General features: G+C 38.8%; 1 protein-coding gene across 2 annotated transcripts in view; it reads left to right on the top strand.

The window, feature by feature from the left end:
* The first annotated feature begins 11,159 nt into the window (after nucleotides 1–11,159).
* aff3 (ALF transcription elongation factor 3) overlaps nucleotides 11,160–19,746 on the top strand; it is a 97,746-nt gene continuing 89,159 nt past the window's right edge. For both annotated transcript variants that reach the window (XM_043691690.2, XM_043691689.2), the window contains exons 1-2: nucleotides 11,160–11,325; nucleotides 15,197–15,374. In XM_043691690.2, the coding sequence (XP_043547625.2) occupies nucleotides 11,172–11,325; nucleotides 15,197–15,374 (332 nt within the window). In that variant the 5' untranslated portion in view covers nucleotides 11,160–11,171. The remainder of the gene's footprint in view (nucleotides 11,326–15,196; nucleotides 15,375–19,746) is intronic.

Genomic DNA, 19,746 nt, shown 5'->3' with positions numbered 1-19,746 from the left:
TTTATGGTTATAGGTTTATCTCTTACCTTCTTCCTGATCTGAATGATTGTGTGAAATTTTTCTTTTCTTTAGGAACCATCACATCCAACCACTCATTGGGTTACATGATTCCTTTATGTATTGGGTCCTCCAAATCAACATAATCTTCCAGGGTACAAATATTTTGTTTCTTTGTTCTTCTCATTTGTCTGTTGTTCTGTCTCTAATAGCTCATTTACCAGCTTTTCTATAGTCTCACATTTTGCATATCTTTTCCCAGTGATTTGACTTTCCACAAGCTCTGTAAGTTGTTCTGTGTGCAGGACATTTCCCTCTCTCATGTGGTCATCCCACAGCTATTACACTTTTCTCAATTAGTCTTGTGTCAGTTTTTTTGAGATGTTTCACTGCATTAATCCCACTGCCATTATGTTCTCTCATTTTGTGAAATGGGATTTGGACACGTGAAGTGCCAAAGGTCATGAAGCAGGGGTTCTTTATTTCAAAAACAGCAGGTCATTACAAGCAGGAAAGGAAATTAAGGATAAACAAGGAACTAATTACATTTGGCTACTCTTTGTCTGTCTGTTCCCACTTCATGTCCATTCTTTCCACCAAAGAAATGCTTTCTTCCAGTGAGAAAATGTTTATCTGCTCCAGCTGCAATCCCTCATCATTGCCACTGGAGCCAGTCCCGGCAAATTGTTTCTCTCCGTTGTTCAGTGTTCTCCATCATCATCACTACCTGGTGCTGGAAGTCCTGTTACAATCTTGAACTGAGCTGTTTGTATACAGTAGAACCTTGATTATCCGACCATCAATTATCCAAATTTCGGATTATCCGAACAAGATCTCAATGTCTCATAAAAATGGCTTTCGGCAACTCAGCAGTTAGTTATCAGTTAAACACCATTATGGCGTGCATTGCCAGATAACTGAGAAATCTTTGATAACTGGCACTCAAATTACCACTTGTTTATGATAGATCAGTTATCGGTTAAACAGCATTATGGCATGCATTTCTGGATAACTGAGAAATGTTCAGGTGACCGGCACTCATAAATTGCCACTTGTTTCCAGTTATCCGAATGATCAATTATCCGAACAATATACTCCGCGCCCGTCTCATTCGGATAATCAAGATTCTACTTCAGTCAGCATCCGTTTCTTGTGCTGTGGCAGATTTTACAGCCTGCAACATTGAGTGCTTGTCCTTTTCAATTAAATATGCAGATTTTCCCCCCAAACTTGCAACTTTACATGAGTAAGCTTTGTTTGCAATGAACTAGTTCCTTATTTGTTCATTTACAGCACCTGGCTGACTTGTTTCTGATACTGAACTATATACATTTCTATATATATAATATGTATATATTGTGTCTATGTTATATATGTAAAATTGGAATTATCATCATTTTTAATTCAAACTATTTTTGTGGCCAGTGCAGCCCTGTTTATTGAGTATTAACATTTGTTATGAACTTGTCAACATTACCCCTGCCTCAGGCCTTAAAATTTGTATTGGTTGTCATAGCTGGCTGAGAAAGGGTGAACTGGCTAATTACTTTTCAATCTCATTTGTCAATCTGAATAAGTTTTTAAGTTCTTTTTGGCATGAGGTGTATTATTTGGGTGGAAGTGCCTAATGGGTTCTTTAAGGTCTGATCAAAATGCTTCAATAGGAAACAAATTTATTAGCTCCATCTAATTTAGAGATATGCAAACCAATGAGTGAATCTATTAGCTTAGCCTACATTTTCAAAATTCATTCACAAGACATGGAAGCACTGGCTAGACCAGCATTTATTGCCCATCCCTAATTGCCGAGTTAAAAGTCAACCACATTGCTATGGTCTGGAGTCACATGAAGGCCAGACCAGGTAAGGATGGCAGCTTCCTTCCCAAAAGGACATTACTGGGTTTTTCTGACAATTGGCAATGGTTTCATGCTCATCCTTAGACTCTTTCTTCCAGGTTTTTATTAGATTCAAATTCCCCTAATTGCCTTGGTGGGATTTGAACATTGGTCCCCAGGATATTACTTACATAAACTGGATTAATTTTCTAGTGATAATACCACTAGATTATTGCCTCCCCCCTAACTTTAGACATATTTAACAAGTGAATCTAACTAATCTAACTGCCTTCTGCCTGTTGGGACCACTTGGGTAGCAGCTGGCAATGGGAGATCAATCTCTGCTCTCATGGCCTCGATGTCGCAAATCCCAGTCCGATGGTGAAAGGTCTCCTGAGCAGGGAAAAGTCCCCAGTATTTATCCTGTTCTGAATCTGATAACATGTGTTGTATTGCCATCTTTGTATTCCTTTGTGCCAAAACAGTTCCAGGTGCCTCTGTGTCTTCGCACAACAGTCTGCTCCCAATTCTGAGCCAAGGTCATTGGAGCTACCCTCCAGCTGTTGTTTTTACACAAAGCCTGTTTTCCATGTATTTTCCTTCAATTTCGATTTCTTATTGCCATATCCAATTAACTCTTAACAATTAAACCTTAATTATCTGATTTGGAGATATTTGTAAACCTTACACTACTAACGTAATCTTGATGTGAAATAGTGATCTAAAGCTGTTATGAGGTTGTCAAATATAACATCTGATTCTCATTGATCTGTTGTTGAATGAAGACATGATCTGATATTGTCCGTGTGTGGAAAAGAGATGTGCTAATCTGGACTACATTTGATTTGGTGTCCAATGTGGAAGCTGTTTGAAACCTTTGGAATTGTGATTTTTCTGTCTGCCAGCTTGCTGGTCAATAAAGTGGATCTGTAAGCTTAATTTTTTCTAGTGGAAGGAATTATACCAGTGAATTTTGTAACATTGGCTGATTGTTGATAGACACTTGAAGTTTTGATTATTATCTTGATTTGAAAGGATACTGATGTGACTTTGATCCCCTTGCACTCCATCATTTTGTTGCCTTGCTTTATTCTTTGTTGATTTAAGTTGTTGAATATTGGGGTAGAATGACCAAATAAATCACTCAACCACTTCTGGAATTAAAGAGTTTATTGAAATTACTCTGGTGGGAAGAAACCTCTTCAATCTTCTTCAGTGAGCAAAGACATATATTTTTATACATTGTTTTCAGCTCACCTTTAGCAATTACAGATCAATCATATTATTAATTGATTACATACACATCCAATCAGGTTAATCATGTGACTGCATTATCAGTGAATGAATTGAATCATTTATTGTCACATGTATTCAATAAAAAATACAGTGAAAAATGTGCTGTTGTCATTGTAGGTGCCATTCACAGTAACTTATAATAAACTAAAAAATAAAGAAAAATAACTTAAAGACATTCCAACTTTTCCTTCTCCACTGCTACAGGCCCCCTCCGGGCTTCCCAGACCATGCCATGCCACCATTAGAGTCCTGCTCTGAGCTTCGCCAGCCCAAACCATGCCACCAAGCGAAAATCCAGCTCTGGACTTCCCAGCCCACACCATGCCACCACCAGCCCATGCCATGCCACAGCCAGAGTCCCAGTCTGAACTACACCAGCCCACACCATGCCGCTGCCAGGAGTGCATTCCACATGGAAGTGAGATTGCCACTCCAGGCTTCACAAGCCAGCCAACTCTGTAGCCATGCTGCCTCCGAAGACACCGCCACTGTTTCGGAGCCCATTGAAGCTGCCTTTCTAACACTGACCTCTTTTTATCGGTTAAGTTTGGGAAAGGCGGAAAGAGAAAAAAGCAAATGAAGCGGATGAGCCCATGTACAGGAACCTGGAAGCTGCCTACTTCGCTGCCACAGCCAACTGATGGACAGGTTTCTGGATAAGGTTTCTGGATAACCCTTGGTCTTCCATGATCTCGTGATGTTTCCCAGATACTCTTATTTCTCTCCTTGAGGCTTTTCACAATGCATGCTGTATTTAACCACATTCCAATACCGCCAATTTCTGTACCTGTAATTTGATCCTCTCTGCCAGCAGTAAGGGGTCGCCCTCCCTTGCTGTATAAAGCTATTTTGTTCATATGATTTCTGGTGGAATCTGTTGAATCCTTATTGTGGCTTTTTTTTAAAGTTATATGTCAAAATCTGTAACAATTTCTAAGTCTATAACTATGATTATCGAGAAATCTTAACTAAAGTAAATCTCGTTGTGATACATTCAAGACTCAAAATTAATTAAGTATATAATTTTTCTATTGGCATACAGGGTACTCTTATCTAGTTTTTCCTACATAAACGACTGCAGTTGCATGTCTGTCTATGTGTAGTATCTTAACCCTTGGATATATTCTGTCTATGGAGCTACAATTGTTCTAACTTCTGATTTACTTCAAAACAAACTACACCAAACAAGCTATTCTAAATTAACTGAAAGCTACTTTTGGGTGATTCAAGATGGCGGCGATCTAACAGGTCTGCCTTGCTGAGCTCTGCACCACAAATCAGGCAAAGTGGTGCTTTTACCCTCCCCTTACTAGCTGTTTTGGTAGATCCTCAAAGCTTTAATACATGGTGAGGAGTACGGTATTCTGAGTGTTTACTGCCTCCTGGCACACCCCCTTAAATTGTTAACAGATGCACTTTCCAGGTTGGTGGCCTTGGAGTGCGCCGTATGATTATAGGGGGAGACTTTAATCATCTCATGGATCCCACAGTTGACAGGATACCCAGGGGTCTCCCGGGCACCTCCCCACAATCTAAACAATTGGTGGACTTATGTGGGGAGTTGGGATTGGTGGATATATGGAGATGCCTTCACCCAGCATTTAGGGACTTTATCTTTTTCTCCAATCCGCACAAGTGCTACACAAGGATTGATTTCTTTCTTGCTCCATTGTTTTTTTTGGATTCAGTGGTGTCCTGTAAAATTGGGAACATAGCCATTTCTGATCACGCAGCATTGTATTTGGAGATTAGGGCCAGGGGTAATGGGGTACGTTTGTGGCATTGGCGCATGGATCCTTTTCTCCTGACGGACCGTACGTTTATCCAGTACTTTTCGCGGGAGTTTAAAACGTTCTTGGATATCAATTTGGGTACAGCCAGTAACCTGTTGGTGCTCTGGGAGACTGCCAAGGCCTATGCAAGGGGTATAATTATCTCTTACTCAGCGAGGCAGAAATGACAGAGGGGAGAGCAGCAGCGTATGCTTGAGGCCCAGCTGAAGGCAGCCGAGACTGCGTACTTTGACAGGCAATCTGTGATGAAGTTACAGTGGATCTCAGCTCTTTGGGCTGCTCTGAACTCTGTGGTTACTGAGACAGCAAAGAGAGAGATGTCTTTGGTGAAGCAAAGGTTATTTGAGTACGGCGATAAGCCGGGTAAATACCTGGCATATTTGGCTAGGAAGAAGAGCACCTTGCTTCCCCCCCCCACCCCCAAATCTATTACACCTATTAGAGAGGGTACTAGTACTCTTATTTGTGATTCCAAAAAGATCAACGCAGTGATTAGGAAATTTTACTCCAAGCTTTATCGGTCAGAAGGCTGCGAGGACAAGTTGGCGAAGATGAAGTCCTTCTTTGAGAACCTGGACCTCCCAGGTATGACTCTGGAGCTGGCACCCTTTTTGAATGCTCCCTTGACAGTGCAAGAGGTACAGGAGGTGGCAAAGCAGCTCCAAAGTGGTAAGGAACCCGGCCCAGATGGCTTTCCGTGTGAGTTTTATAAGGAATTTATGAATATGTTCGCTGAACCAATGTTGGAAATGCACAATTATTCATAGAGTCAGGACTACCTCCTGCCCTCTTTGAGAGAAACTAATATTGTCTCATTCTCAAGAGTGGGTAAACCCTGGAGGACTGTGCTTCATACAAGCCCACCTCGCTGCTAAACTCAGATTTTAAAATTCTATCTAAGACACTAGCGCTGAGGTTGGAGAAAGTGTTGCCTTCTATTGTAAAGGAGGATCAGACATGTTTTATTAAGGGCCATAGGACCTCTAATAACATTAGAAGAGTGCGGAACATGGTCCAGATGTGCCAGCAGAGGTTGATTCTGGGCTTGGTAGTCTCCCTAACTGCTGAGAAGGCATTTGACTGGGTGGAATAACCATATCTTTTTAATGTTCTGGGGCAGTTTGGTCTTGATGGGGTCTTTGCCAGATGGATGAAAGTGCTATAAAGCGATCCTATGGCAGCAGTCCTTACCAATGGCATAAGGTCTGATAATTTCAGTATTGGTACATGCAGCTGACAAGGATGCCCCTCTCACCATTCTTGTTAAAATGACTTTCCCTCCTCGCTTATTATTTCCATTGCAATTGCTCCCTCTGTTATTACCTAAGCAAACGTTGGAGAGACTTAACAGTTGGCTTGCTTCTTTTATTTGGCATTGCAGGTGGCCTCTCATTAAGCTTGCCAAATTGCAGCTTCTCCTGGGAATGGGGGTGTTAGACTTTCCAGATTTTAAGTGATATCAAATGGGCTCCCTATTATCCTTTGTGAATGACGAGGCTTGTCAGGATCCAAAGTTAATATGGCTGGATATTGAGGCCTCCCAAGTAAAATATCCCCTTATTAATTTGTTATTTATGGATAAGATGAGGGCAGTCACGGAGTATTGTCAGAACCCGATTGTCATTAACATGGTTAAAACGTGGAGAATGATGTGACAAAGCGAGGGCAGTTTATATAAAACCTCCTTTTTCACCCCCATGAGTAGGAATGCCAGGATTTCGGCCAGGGTCGATGGATTCTGGTTTTAGGTTATGGGCGTCCAGAGGAGTCTCTTGTCTGGGAAACTTATTTGAGGGGGAGGTTATGATGTTCTTTGATCAGTTGAGCCGTAAATATGAAATGCTCAGGTGGGACCTCCTATGTTATTTTCAGATCAGGGACTTTATCCAGAAAAATATCACACTGTTGGTTGACCCTTATAAGTCTGATGTGGAAAGGAGAGTGCTTCAGACTACAGGTATTCTCTTGATTAACACCATCTATCATTGAGGTGGTGCCTCAAAAGATATTGAACAGCTCTGCGGGGTCTGGGCGCAAGAATTGGGAGTGGAAACCTCTTCAGAGGTATAGGAGGATATTTGGGAGAACGTGAGAAAGATCTCGATTTTAATATAACACAGGTTCATCACAAGGTCCATTTGGCCCCATAACAGTTTACAAAATTTAAAAAGGGAGGATCTCCAATGTGCCCTCAGTGCAAAATAGGTATTGGCACTCTTACCCATTGTTTGTGGTCATGCCACAAGCTTTGCAAATGCTGGGGCGCTATAGCAAGTAACTTTAGATTAGATTAGATTACTTTTAGATTAGATTACTTACAGTGTGGAAACAGGCCCTTTGGCCCAACAAGTCCACACCGACCCGCCGAAGCGTAACCCACCCATACCCCTACATTTACCCCTTTACCTAACACTACGGACAATTTAGCATGGCCAATTCACCTGACTTGCACATCTTTGGAGTGTGGGAGGAAACCAGAGCACCCGGAGGAAACCCACGCAGACACGGGGAGAATGTGCAAACTCCACACAGTCAGTCGCCTGAGGCGGGAATTGAACCCGGGTCTCTGGCGCTGCGAGGCAGCAGTGCTAACCACTGTGCCACCGTGCCGCCCACAAACTTGGAGGGGATCCTGGGCAACTGAAGTCAAGGTAGGTCTGGTATCTCTTCTCTTGAGGTCGAGAGTGTGGTGCTGGAAAAGCACAGCAGTTCAGGCAGCATCCGAGGAGCAAGAAAATCAATATTTTGGGCAAAAGCCCTTCATCAGGAATGGGTCTCTTCTCTTGGGCCTGCCAAATTTGCCTTCTTTAGATGAGCATGGAAAGAAGCTGTTTAGTATTCTTACATATTGTGGAGGAAGAACATTCTGATGAGTTGGATCTTGGAAGGTCCCTATCGGTATGGCATAGGTTAGTTCTGGAACATTTCCCCCTAGACTTCCCCATAGGTATGGTGCATCAGAAATCAGAACTTTTTTATAAGATGTGGTGGCCATTTCTGAACTGTATAGAAGTAGATTTGTCAGCTATACTTGTCAGCTATACCCACGAGGCCTGGGTCCGATGGGCTGGGTCCCCTGAGAGGAAGAATCCCAAATAAACACTGGTATGCTAACTGAATGTCCTGATGATGGGGAGCTTTGGTTGGGTTGTGCTGAGTGATGTAATTTAATTTAATTTAATTTATTTTGTTTAGTTATTTATTGAATTGTAGTATGGGTAGTTTTTTATTATTTGTTTTGTAAAGTAGAGTAGTTATTATACTCTCAGACTTTTTTTTGTAATTTTTAAAGCATAAAAATCTTGCTCAATAAAAAACTTTTTAAAAAACTATTACCAGACATCTTGTGCAGCTTTCAACCATGGCGGCCCCAACAGTTGTTAAGATTGTTGTTGTGATACTAAAACTAAAAGCAGTTGAAGTGTCTATTGTTTTAAACATTGTTTTCAATGAAAGTTTGGGGTTTCCTTTACCAAAGTAGCTCTTCATTATCCTAATGGTAAAGCTTTTTCAAAATGACTTCACTGAGCAAGTGTTAGCAGACGGCTTTAGTGATTGGAATGAGGGCCAGGTGGATCTCATTGACTATGAGATCCTTGACTGGGGTTGGTAGCCTGGGCCAACCAGGGAGCCCTAGCTGATAGATATAAATAAAAGATTAATTGAGTCTTCTCATTGTAGGGACTGGCTCTGAGCTGGCTGAGTAGCCCATGTACTGTACACATGTAAATAAACAGTGACTTTCTTGGTCACAGGATACTGGCCTCTGTGCAGTTATTTCACCGTCATTATATCGTTGATGCTGAACCTTTATATGTCCGATGTAATTTTGCACCAAATTCCTTTCCTCAAGAAATTGAATCAGCTTTGGGTGTCCTATAATCGGGTTATTTTCATGGGTACCTGATCCAAAAAGAGCTTTCTGAGCTGCTAGTGGGCTTTTACTGTTCTCGCTATATTCTTGTACGCTTCTTCCCTATATTGTTGTCTAAAGTTTTGTTTGAGACAGTGTTCTGATAGTTTCTCCAGAGGAGATTTCTGTTCAGAGATGTTTCCTTCACTGCTGTTGTTCAGCTCTATGGCTTTTTTTCTCTGCAGCCGCTGGCTGGTCTGAAAGTGATAGCAGCCATTTGTTAAAGTGATGATTTTTTAAAAATCCTTTTCTCCAGCCAATCTCTGATCTGTTTCTTGGTCATAACTGCTAAGATTTTCTAGGCAGTGCATCCTGCCATATCTACCCCTTTTATCTTGTGGATTAATGCCATGTTATGAGTGGGCTCATGAGAGACTGGCCAAGAAGAAAGCGAAGTCAAGAACTGTCTTCAGGCTTAGACTTCAAACTAACACTATATATTATACATTGATACTAAATATATAGAAGATTCTGATCTATGCTTACATTAGGTAACGAGAAATCTATCTTTTTTCTGTGTTCATATCCATATACTCTCAAAACTCTGCCTCATTGAATAATGTCCTATCTCCATCGACACCGTTGATGTGTAAGACTGCTCCAGAGTCCCGATGCCAGTACACAAGTTATCTTCTTTTCTATTGAAGGAACTGATTACAACCACCTCCAACGCACCATCACCACCCAAAATGGTAACTGAGGTTCTGTTGACATCAAGGGACTTTGATTTCCATAGTTGAAAGGACCTACAGGCAGTCCCTGGATTATGAACAGGTTGCATTTCAGAATATGTTCATAAGTCGATTTGCCTGCAAGGTGGAACATGATACAGTACAATATGAGATATCCGTTTGTAAGTATGAGTGAATGTTCACATATTGGATGCTTAAAGTTGAGTACTATGGGATCTTGTTCATAAGTTGGATGTCGGGAAATTGGGGATCCCCTGTGTTGTTTTGTGTTCAAATTGAGAATCTTTGGACACGCAGCAGGCTGTCCTTTATAAAGTCGCGTCTGCTGCATTGTTAGTGCTCAAGGAATGATAAATACCTTCAAGTACAGTTGATAGTCTTACAGATCCAATTATGGTAAACAAGAATACACAAAAGCAAGCCAAATTGTTTTACTTTACCCCAATATTTTGTGAGATGAATTTTTGCATATTTGTATTGCAGAAGGTTCTAGAAGACGAGGATACCATCATAAGGAGAGAATATCTTCTGTGAATCCCAAATATTAAGGTGAGCCGAATATCATTTTTCATTGTTTTGACATATGGTTTGAAGCAATTTGGTCTTACTGACGCTCGGAATGAAGTTTGCTGCAGATGCAAACCTTGTGTTTGTGGCTGAGCCAGAAATATGAGAATTTTTAAAAACTGCCCAATCTGTGTCATACATAATCAACCTGCTTGCTGTTTCCAGTCAGTGATCTCAAACATAGAACATGAATTGCATTCCAGTCTATCTATAAGTAATATAGATAGTGTCTACATCTGGTTTTAATTTATGTATCTGGCTTCAGGGTGACTGGGTTTTCCCTCAAAATATATATTAATCATTTTATCATACCTCAGATAGTAACAGTTCTAAATCTAACAATGACATGCAATACCACTTTGAGTGTCTTACTTACTTCCTGCTTTTATTTGCATATTACTTTGATATCTGGAAATGGTAGTACTAATACAATATGTAAGGTATAAGTTACAAATATGGTTCCAATATAATATATAGCACAAATAATATTTAGCCATTGGTTATGAATGGCAATTTAATTTAAAATCTCCTTTGATCCAGTAAAACATAATTCACTTTGAAATTTTATTTGCATTACAATCATGTTATGACATTTCAGAGTTCTAGAAGATATCAGCCTGGTGCAGGCATGCTTACTGAACATTTATGTTCTTGATCCGTTTTTGATCTGTAAATGTTTGTAGATTTTCTTTATAATTGCATAGAAAATTAATCTCTGTCTAGATTTGATTTTGGCATTTTAAAAATCTAGATGTGTCGAGAATGGACTAGAACAGAATGTTGCTGTCACTCATATTTTTTTCAGGAAATTATTAAAGACTTTCATGAAATTTTATAATTTTGCTCCACTACAAGTTTCAAATGTTAAACCATACAAATGTTGAACTCAGCAAAGATATTTGGAAATTAGCCTCTCAATAAAATGATACCAAAACAATATTTGATTTACTGATATATATGATTTACCTGTTTATTTGGTACAATAAAATCCTGCTAATTTACTAGACTAATATCATTACCGATCTCTATAGTTTGACAAACTCAGTGACAAATTGAAAGCTAAATCATTTTTTGTCATGACACGATTTTATTGTTTCAAATGCAAGTGTTTCGAAGGAATAAAACAGAAAATCCAATCTTCCTTTATATCCTTAGATTGTTTGCAGAAGGAAATTCTTAACCTGGAGACATTGGTTTTAACTCCAGAATACGAGCATTCAGACACAGGAGGTCAGATTTTTGGCACTATTTCATGTACTTAACTTTCTCATTGTCACTTTGATTTGAAATTTATTTTAGGCATCCAACATTCCTGTGCAAAAGGGTCATCTAGTTGAACATGTTAATTCAGGTTATGACTGTTTTGGATCGAAATGTACTTTTCAACTGTTGTGTCTATCCAGCTGCCAGTCAGAGCAATCAGAAGGAAGAATAGGCTGTAGGATGTCATTTTAAAGTGATCACCAGCTCCCTTTAAATAAATTGCTAGTTAATATATTTGAACTGTTTGTTTGCTGCTTTTGTGACTGTTAGGAGTTTTGACAGCAGTAACTGAAGACAATCCTTTGAGAAAGTAATTTGTCGAGTCAAAAGAGAGGTCTTATTCAGGCACTTCTGGAAAATTTCTGATTCATCCCAATGGATTTGGTGCTTGCACTGTTATTGTAGCTAGAAGAAGAGGAAGAAAGGAAGATTAGAATCTACAGAGCTACACCACCAGAGAAACAAAAATATAAGAGGGCAGATCACAATCAATGAGTGTTTGGTCTGAACTATTTATCTGCAAATCACTATGGAGCAGCACAGTCTGGATATTCGTGGAGTCAGGGACTTTCACCACTGCAGAGCCACACCCATACCTGACTGGCTCACAACCATCTCACACCTTTAACTTGCAGTGGTGAAAATTGCAGGCATTGCAAATAACATCAAGATTCCCAGAAGTGGATCTTGGTTGCCTTTTCCTCACTGTCTCCCCTACTCCGTTAATATCCAGCCTAAACTGCTCCAGGGCAAATTGCAGATAGCGAGTTTGGACTGATACACTAAAGTGATGTAACGTATGGGAATATGATTTCCTGATGTAACAAAAAAACATCAGTTTTGTGGAGGTGAGAGTGTGAGCATTGAGATTAGTGGCAGAGTTTTGGAACTGACATCAAGAGTAAGGCACTAAATCTTTCAATGCGATTGAATGAGAAACATCCTGGGTCAGATCTTTGAACTTCATTCTACACTGTTGTCAGTTCCCGGGGGATAAACATAAGCCATTTAATGCTGTTCTGGTAGTATACTAAGGCAGTCTTCTTCTACCTGATGGTTGTAGAAATAGAATGCTTTCTCTTAAGTTTCTCCACTAAAGTGTTCAAGGCATTATAGTAGATTCTAAGCTTACTTCCAGTTGACAATTTTCATCTAAAACCACAGGAGCAATTTTTAATAGAACTTCACAAAGAGTACTGCATTCCACTCAAAAGATAAAAGCTACCAAGGACTGATGTCGGGACTGCGAAATTTATGCTAACATATATTGTTGAACAGATCTCAGAAAGAATACCTTTAAGATAGCTAAATGACATTACAACATGTGAGCTGTAGTTTAAGAGGCCTGTGTCTTACTCACCATTCATTCAGTCAACAGTCATCCAGCTAATCAGTCAGTTGGCCAGTCAATGTATATAACATTAGAGCAATCTAAGTAAGTATATAACCCACATTGTCCATGTGAGTCTGAGGTGACTGAAGTATTAGTGTATGGAGTTGTTAATAAATTTATAAGTACCTACTTTAATAACATCCTGGCTCTCTGTAGTATATGTCCATGACCTAACATCATATTAATAACTAATTTTAAAAGAGGTAATATTTGGTGCATTGCACTAATGCCATAAACTGAGTAACCCTATTCACTTCATGATCAATTTGAGTGTTATTCTTCCCAAGGAATTGTAAAAATGTAAAAAGTGGGTGCTCAATCACAATAATTAACTTAAAGCTTAAATGTCATATGTTTTTTAGTTAATGGCACCGTCTCATAGTATGTTCATTCTTTGAATTCCATTCAACCCGAAGATGGAAAACAATTAGAGTCATAGAGTCATACTTAGCTTATCGAGTCTGCACCCACAGTAGCTACCACTAAAGTCATGCTAATCTCAATTCTTGGATAGCCATTTGTTTTTAATATTTTTCAGGCAATCTTTTATTGTTTGCAGCTTCCAAGGTACAGAAATACATGGAGCAAAAAGATTAATTAAAGCCAAATATACATAGCTGAACAATTTACGATTGGTATCAACCTTCTTTCAGGACACAAATGGACATTAAAATACGCCAAAATTAAACTAACCAAAATAAATTTTCATAGGACTTTTAAAAACTAAAACCTATCATTTTTATATCTTTCCAATTTTTCCTCATATGAAGCTGGTGACTCATGATTCCAAAATGCTGGCTTGACTCCAGTAACCTTACCCAAATGGCCATTCTTCAAGTATGAGACAAGACAGTGAATGTATGCAGACTATTAAATTATGGAGCATATCATTGCCAAGTCTCATCATGTCTTCATCAGACGTCTCCACACACACATGCATATGTTACAATGGGGCCACTGATTATCAATCAAGATCAAGAATCCCAACCTTTTTTTACCCTGTCCATAGCTTGGGAACATAAAGTTCAATTATGCAGTTCAGTGTTACTCTACCATAGAAGAATAATGAAAGGTATTGCTTATAAAGGAAATTGAACGACTTTGTTACTCAGAACAAAACTTGCAATTTAGTTTTTATTAAACAACACAAGATTAAATACACAATAGAAATAATTAAATTAAATTAAACTAATAAATGTAATTAATGAATCTTCAAAGTATTATTAGCCACTCTGAATTCAGGGTGGAACATGAGCTATATTGAAAGTTTTTGATGGTGTGAAAATTTGACAGCTCAAGTTTGTCAGTCTTTTTGATTAGACAATTAACCTTTAGCTAGTCGGGACAAATACAGTTGGAGTTGCAGAAGTTAATAATTTGTAAGTATTTACAAGTTTATAATTTTTTTACAGAAAATAAAATTATTTTCTTATTTTAGCTTTTAATAACTTGCAAGTAATAGGCTTATATTTCAAGGCTATATCAAAACTGTTGCCCCTTAACTACTTTATAATTCTTAATTGTATAACACTGTCTCACTGTGACTGATAGATTGGGATCAAAGTTCTTACTTGTCTGTTGGGTTAAGATTCCCTGTTGCTAAGGTGACAGCTTATTTTAGAAACAGCATGTTCAGAAAATAAGCTGGCTGAAATTTGAAACTCTGTGTTGTTGCACTAAGCTACAGCTAGTGGCTTATAGTGTCCAGACTGAAGAATCACTAATTGACACAACCTGGACTGTCAGCTAGACAATAAGAAAAAAATTAAAACTACGAGATCACGATAAATTATTTTTGATGGTGATATGTACTGTTTCAATTATAGTTCACCATTTAGCAAAGGGCTAACTAGACATTATGCTAATTCAATACTGCACACAGCGAGATATTCAAAACTGGCAAAGAGCCAAGCAAAATAGCTAGCATTTTGTATGGAAGAAAACTGAGGAGTGAGGCCATAGGGCGGAAACAGTCTGTTTCACAGTCTCTTTAGCCTGAATGTTGGCCAGTTCTGCGACACGATCATTTTATTAGCCTTATGAGAGAAAACTTCATACGAATAGCAATCGTCTGTTATCTGTGCTTTTTGGATTTTCCTTTTCCAATTTTATACATGCGCAATGGACATGATTGTTACTAAGAAGATGATTGTATGCATTTCAGATTTCTTCTGAGAAAAGCTGTTTCTTAAGGTGCTATTTGTAACATTGACCCGAAGAATGGTTACAGTACCTGAAATATTTATAATGATATTTTTAAAGCACAGTGGTGAAGAAAATGTTCTCTTCTGCTCTAATAGCTATTGTTGAATACTACTGATCATCGAACAGAACTGGAAATAAGTCGACTGCTGGTTTGGAAAAGATCTTAAAAGTTGTCTTCTGTGTCTGTTACTATACCTAGAAAGTATTTCCATTAATGAATTAAGTAAAATATATTTATAGTCTGTACAGATACATTACCTGAAGAAGCCTGTTCATTAACCTTGTTCTCGACACATGGGACTATTTTTGACTTGACATCTGCTAAAAGAAAATATTCTGGATCTGTTAGAATGCTGCTAGAAGCACATTTACCAGTGCTTGACCTGCTTAGCCAAAACTGGAGTCAATCATCTTTGAGGTATGTTAACTTTAAATCAGTTCTTTAAAAACACAAAACTCAAAAATGTTTGTAAATGTTAGACCCGTAAATATTTTGCAAACTTCAATCTAGAAGATATTTATTTACTTTCGAATACAGTACATCAAAAAGGCTTGATGTTTAAATGGATGCATAAGATGGGAAAAGTATGTGATCATTCGTTTTGAATAACTTTCTATTCCATTTCTGCTTTGCCTGAAGGCAGGGCCTTGCCTCATTCTTCATAATTCTTCAACCTGAACAATTTTCTTCTCAATTTTTGTTAGTGATGGTTTGCCATTCCCTTCCACTGTCAGGGCTCTAGTAAGGACACAGATGCCAAGTCTATTTCAGCTACAATGGGAATTGAACCTAGACTGTTGGTGTTATTCTAAACCATGCATTAGCCATCAAGCTAATTGAGATACTTGAGCATCTCAAATAACTTAGTTACTGCAAAACCTGATAATCCACCATACTGGTATAAAACTCTCACTCACATTTGTTTTATGATATTATGCAGTAGCAGAAGACGGTCTGATGGTTGCTCCTCCATGTTTGCAAGGAATTAAACCTACAGGTGGAATCTTTCCACTTTCAGACTAAATCCAAAACGAAAGAGATGAGCAGAGGGAAAGCATGTCTTGTTAGAATCTGAAACCCATTGGATCTATTGGCAACAAATTACTCGCCATTCAGCCATTGACTGGGTTTTAGACGCTGAGCAAGAAAGTGCTGCCAGCCACTATTTCCATAATTTTCTGTTTTAATTTCAGATTTTCAGCATTTTGCTTTTGTATCATCAATGCCCTGACCAATAGTTATTGCTCAATCAACACTCCATAAAGCAGGCTATTCAGCTGTTATCAATTGTCATTTGTTGGAATTTGGTGGGCACAAACTAGCTACTGTGTTTCCAATACTGCAACTGTAACTGCACTTCAAAAGTACTGCATTGGTGTGTCTGGTAATTGCAAAGAATAATATATAAATGCAAGTCTTGTTTGAAAAGGTGTATCTCAATGATAAGTAATCCCATTGCTGACCTTATAATGGATGAGGTGATAATGTTTGGACCAAAAATCTGGCGGACTCCTTGTTAATGTAGCAAGTAGTTAAGCAGGTGATTGGAGTTAATAGGTTAACTAACTGATTGTGTGGATATAAAGAGGAAACAACATGTAAGTTAATTGATTGTAAAACATTGGTGTTTTACTGACGGTGATCAATAGATGGAAAAAAAACCATAGCTGATTTGGTAAGGGGAGAAAATGTTCAGTTGTGTGTAAGAGGACGTCTGGATATGATGAAACAGAAAAACAGAAAGGAAAAGAGGAAAAAAGTAGAACTGTTGTGTGGAAGGAGATGTAAGACAAATTAGTTGATAAAACATGATCCACAAAGAAAGGCACCTTGGTTTCTGACTCACCAACTGACTTGGATCCAAATTGACATTGACAGCAGAGGATAGTTGTCAAAAGGTGGAAACAAAGAGACAGAAGATTGCAACTGGAGTTACTATTTAGAAGAATGGCTGCAAAGATTTGGAGTATGACTTCCCACTGACAGTTTGTGCACCTGAACCTTTTGAACAATGCGAAAATGAAGTGGAACTGCAGATATAGGTTAAGCCTTTATTATGAAAAAAAAATAATGTAAGCCTTGGCATGGTTGCTTCCTACTAAAAGCAAGATCAGGTGTGAAGTATTCTCAACCAGCTAAAGATTCAATAACTGGACACTGAAGAAGTTTCAGCAATGCTGTTGTGGTTCTGTTTGCCGAGCTGGAAGTTTTTGTTGCAAACGTTTCGTCCCCTGTCTAGGTGACATCCTCAGTGCTTGGGAGCCTCCTGTGAAGCGCTTCTGTGGTGTTTCCTCCGGCATTTATAGTGGCCTGTCCCTGCCGCTTCCGGTTGTCAGTTTCAGCTGTCCGATGTAGTGGCCGGTATATTGGGTCCAGGTCGATGTGTTTGTCCACAAACTCCATCAACAAACTCCATCAACAAACTCCATCAACAAACACATCGACCTGGACCCAATATACCGGCCACTACAGCGGGCAGCTGAAACTGACAACCGGAAGCGGCAGGGACAGGCCACTATAAATGCCGGAGGAAACACCACAGAAGCGCTTCACAGGAGGCTCCCAAGCACTGAGGATGTCACCTAGACAGGGGACGAAACGTTTGCAACAAAAACTTCCAGCTCGGCGAACAGAACCACAGCAACGAGCACCCGAGCTACAAATCTTCTCACAAACTTTGAAGTTTCAGCAATGTTATTAAACTTTATGGGCAAAATTCATAAGAAAGATGACCTCAACTGGACATTTTAAGATAAGGGACAGGAGGTTTAGAGATGTGAGGAAAAGCTTTTTCATCCAGAGAGTGGTAGGAATTCAGAACTCACTTCCTGTAAGGCTGGTGGAGGCAGAAAACTTCATAACACTTGAGAAGTATTTAGATGTGCACTTGCAATGCCAAGGCTTACAAGGCCATGAGCGAAGCTCTGGAAATGAGATTAGAATAATTCGGTGGCTGTTTTTGACCAGTAAGATGCAAAGGATTGAAGGGCCTTTTTCCATGTTGTAGATCTCTATGACTCCATTCAGCCGTAACACAAAGATGGAGAATTTGATGGTAGTGGCAATGCAAGACTGACCAGGCACAGGTTGAAAGCATAAAAACAAAAGAAGAAACATGGCTAAAAAGGAGTGAGTATAGACATACACTTGACAATTAAAATAAGCAATAGAAAACTATAACAGAAGAGTCATCCCCAGGAATACAGAGTGTATGGTCCTCAATTATGCAAAGATACGGATCAAAGTTAAGGAATTTAAGAGTTCTGTGCGCTTTAGGTTTAACAATAAAAACAAGCTGCAATCACTAAAGGAAGTTCTCTGTCACTTAAATAGGTTGCACCACTTTATCGGGACTGAAGTAGTGTCAAGTGAAATGCATATATTGTTGAGTAGGTTGTCTATGAAAATGGCTCAAACTGGAAGTAAAATACGACAAGGCAAATACGACAATCACGACAAGTGATTTTTGGGAAGCCACTGAATCTACAGTTTACACAATCCTGATTGTATTCATTTAATAAGACATAATCACTCAAATCAAAATATTAAGTTGGTGTCATTGGCATCAAGACATAGAAAATTAAAAGAAAATAGGATTATATTGTATTGAAAGGATTGCTGGTTAAAAGTCCTATTAAAAGATGAAGTGGAAGGGGCAATGAGTGCACCAAGCTAATAGAAGAGATTGGTAATAAATGTGATATATGTAAAAAGAGTAGAAGGACACCATCATGACCATAGTGAGTCTTTTATTAACAAGAGAGTAACAAGGCTGAAGCAATGCAATTGAAGGTATGTGATAAAGAAGAAAACATTTTCATTCTGTACTTCAAAGACATGACAACTTGACTTAGTCAATCTACAATAATATAACAAAGGGAAAAAGTAATAGTGTGCGAGAAAATGAGAAAGGATAGAAACCAGACTTGGTTAATAGATAAATTCCTAACTTACGATGTAGAAAGGGTGGTATTTGTTAATTATGAGTGAAACGATATGTGTAAAAATATAAACATTGTGATAATGTACAGAACATTCTTTAATAAGGAAAATGTAAAAGAAATCTGATTATAATGGATCAGATCCTTAAGATCCTAGCAGACCAACCAAGTTGTAAATTAACAATTAACCTGGCATGGGTAGTTCCTGTGAAGAATTTACTGAAAATATATTTCCAAGTCTGGATGATGAGTGGCTTGGAGGTGAACTTGCAGGTGGTATTTTCCCATGTATCTTTTCCTCTTGTTTTTCTAGGTGATAGTGCTCATGTGTTTGGAGGATGTTGTCTAAGGAGCCTTGGTAAATTTCTGTGTTGCTTCTTGCACATGGTACACACACTGCTGGTGTTGAGTGTCAATGAGGATGGGAATAAATATTTATGGTTGTTGTCCATTTAAGTGGGCTGTTTTGTTCTGGATGATGTCAAGCTCCTTGAGTGCTGTTAAAGCTGCACACATCTCTTGACTTGTGCCTTGTAAACTGTGGTTAGGCTTTGGAGAGACAGGATGTTAGTTAATTGCTACAGGATTCCTAGTCTTCAATCTGGCCTTGAAGCCACATCTTTATCTGGCTAGTTCAGTACAGTTTCTGATTAATGGTAAACCTCAAAAAGATCTGTTCAGTAATGGTAATGCCATTCAATGTCAAAGGGTAATAATTAGATTCTGTCTTGTTAGAAGTGGTTATTGATACTTGTGTGGCACAACTTTTACTTGCCACTTGTCAACCCATATATGGGTATTGTCCAGGTCTTTCTGCATTTCTACATGGGCGACTTCAGTATCTGAGG

This window comes from Chiloscyllium plagiosum, unplaced genomic scaffold (assembly GCF_037043375.1).
Source record: "Chiloscyllium plagiosum isolate Xiang-an unplaced genomic scaffold, Cpla_swu_hap1 HiC_scaffold_6, whole genome shotgun sequence".
NCBI lineage: Eukaryota > Metazoa > Chordata > Chondrichthyes > Orectolobiformes > Hemiscylliidae > Chiloscyllium > Chiloscyllium plagiosum.
The sequence above is the reverse complement of the archived record's forward strand: the minus strand, read 5'-3'. Positions and strand labels throughout refer to the sequence as shown.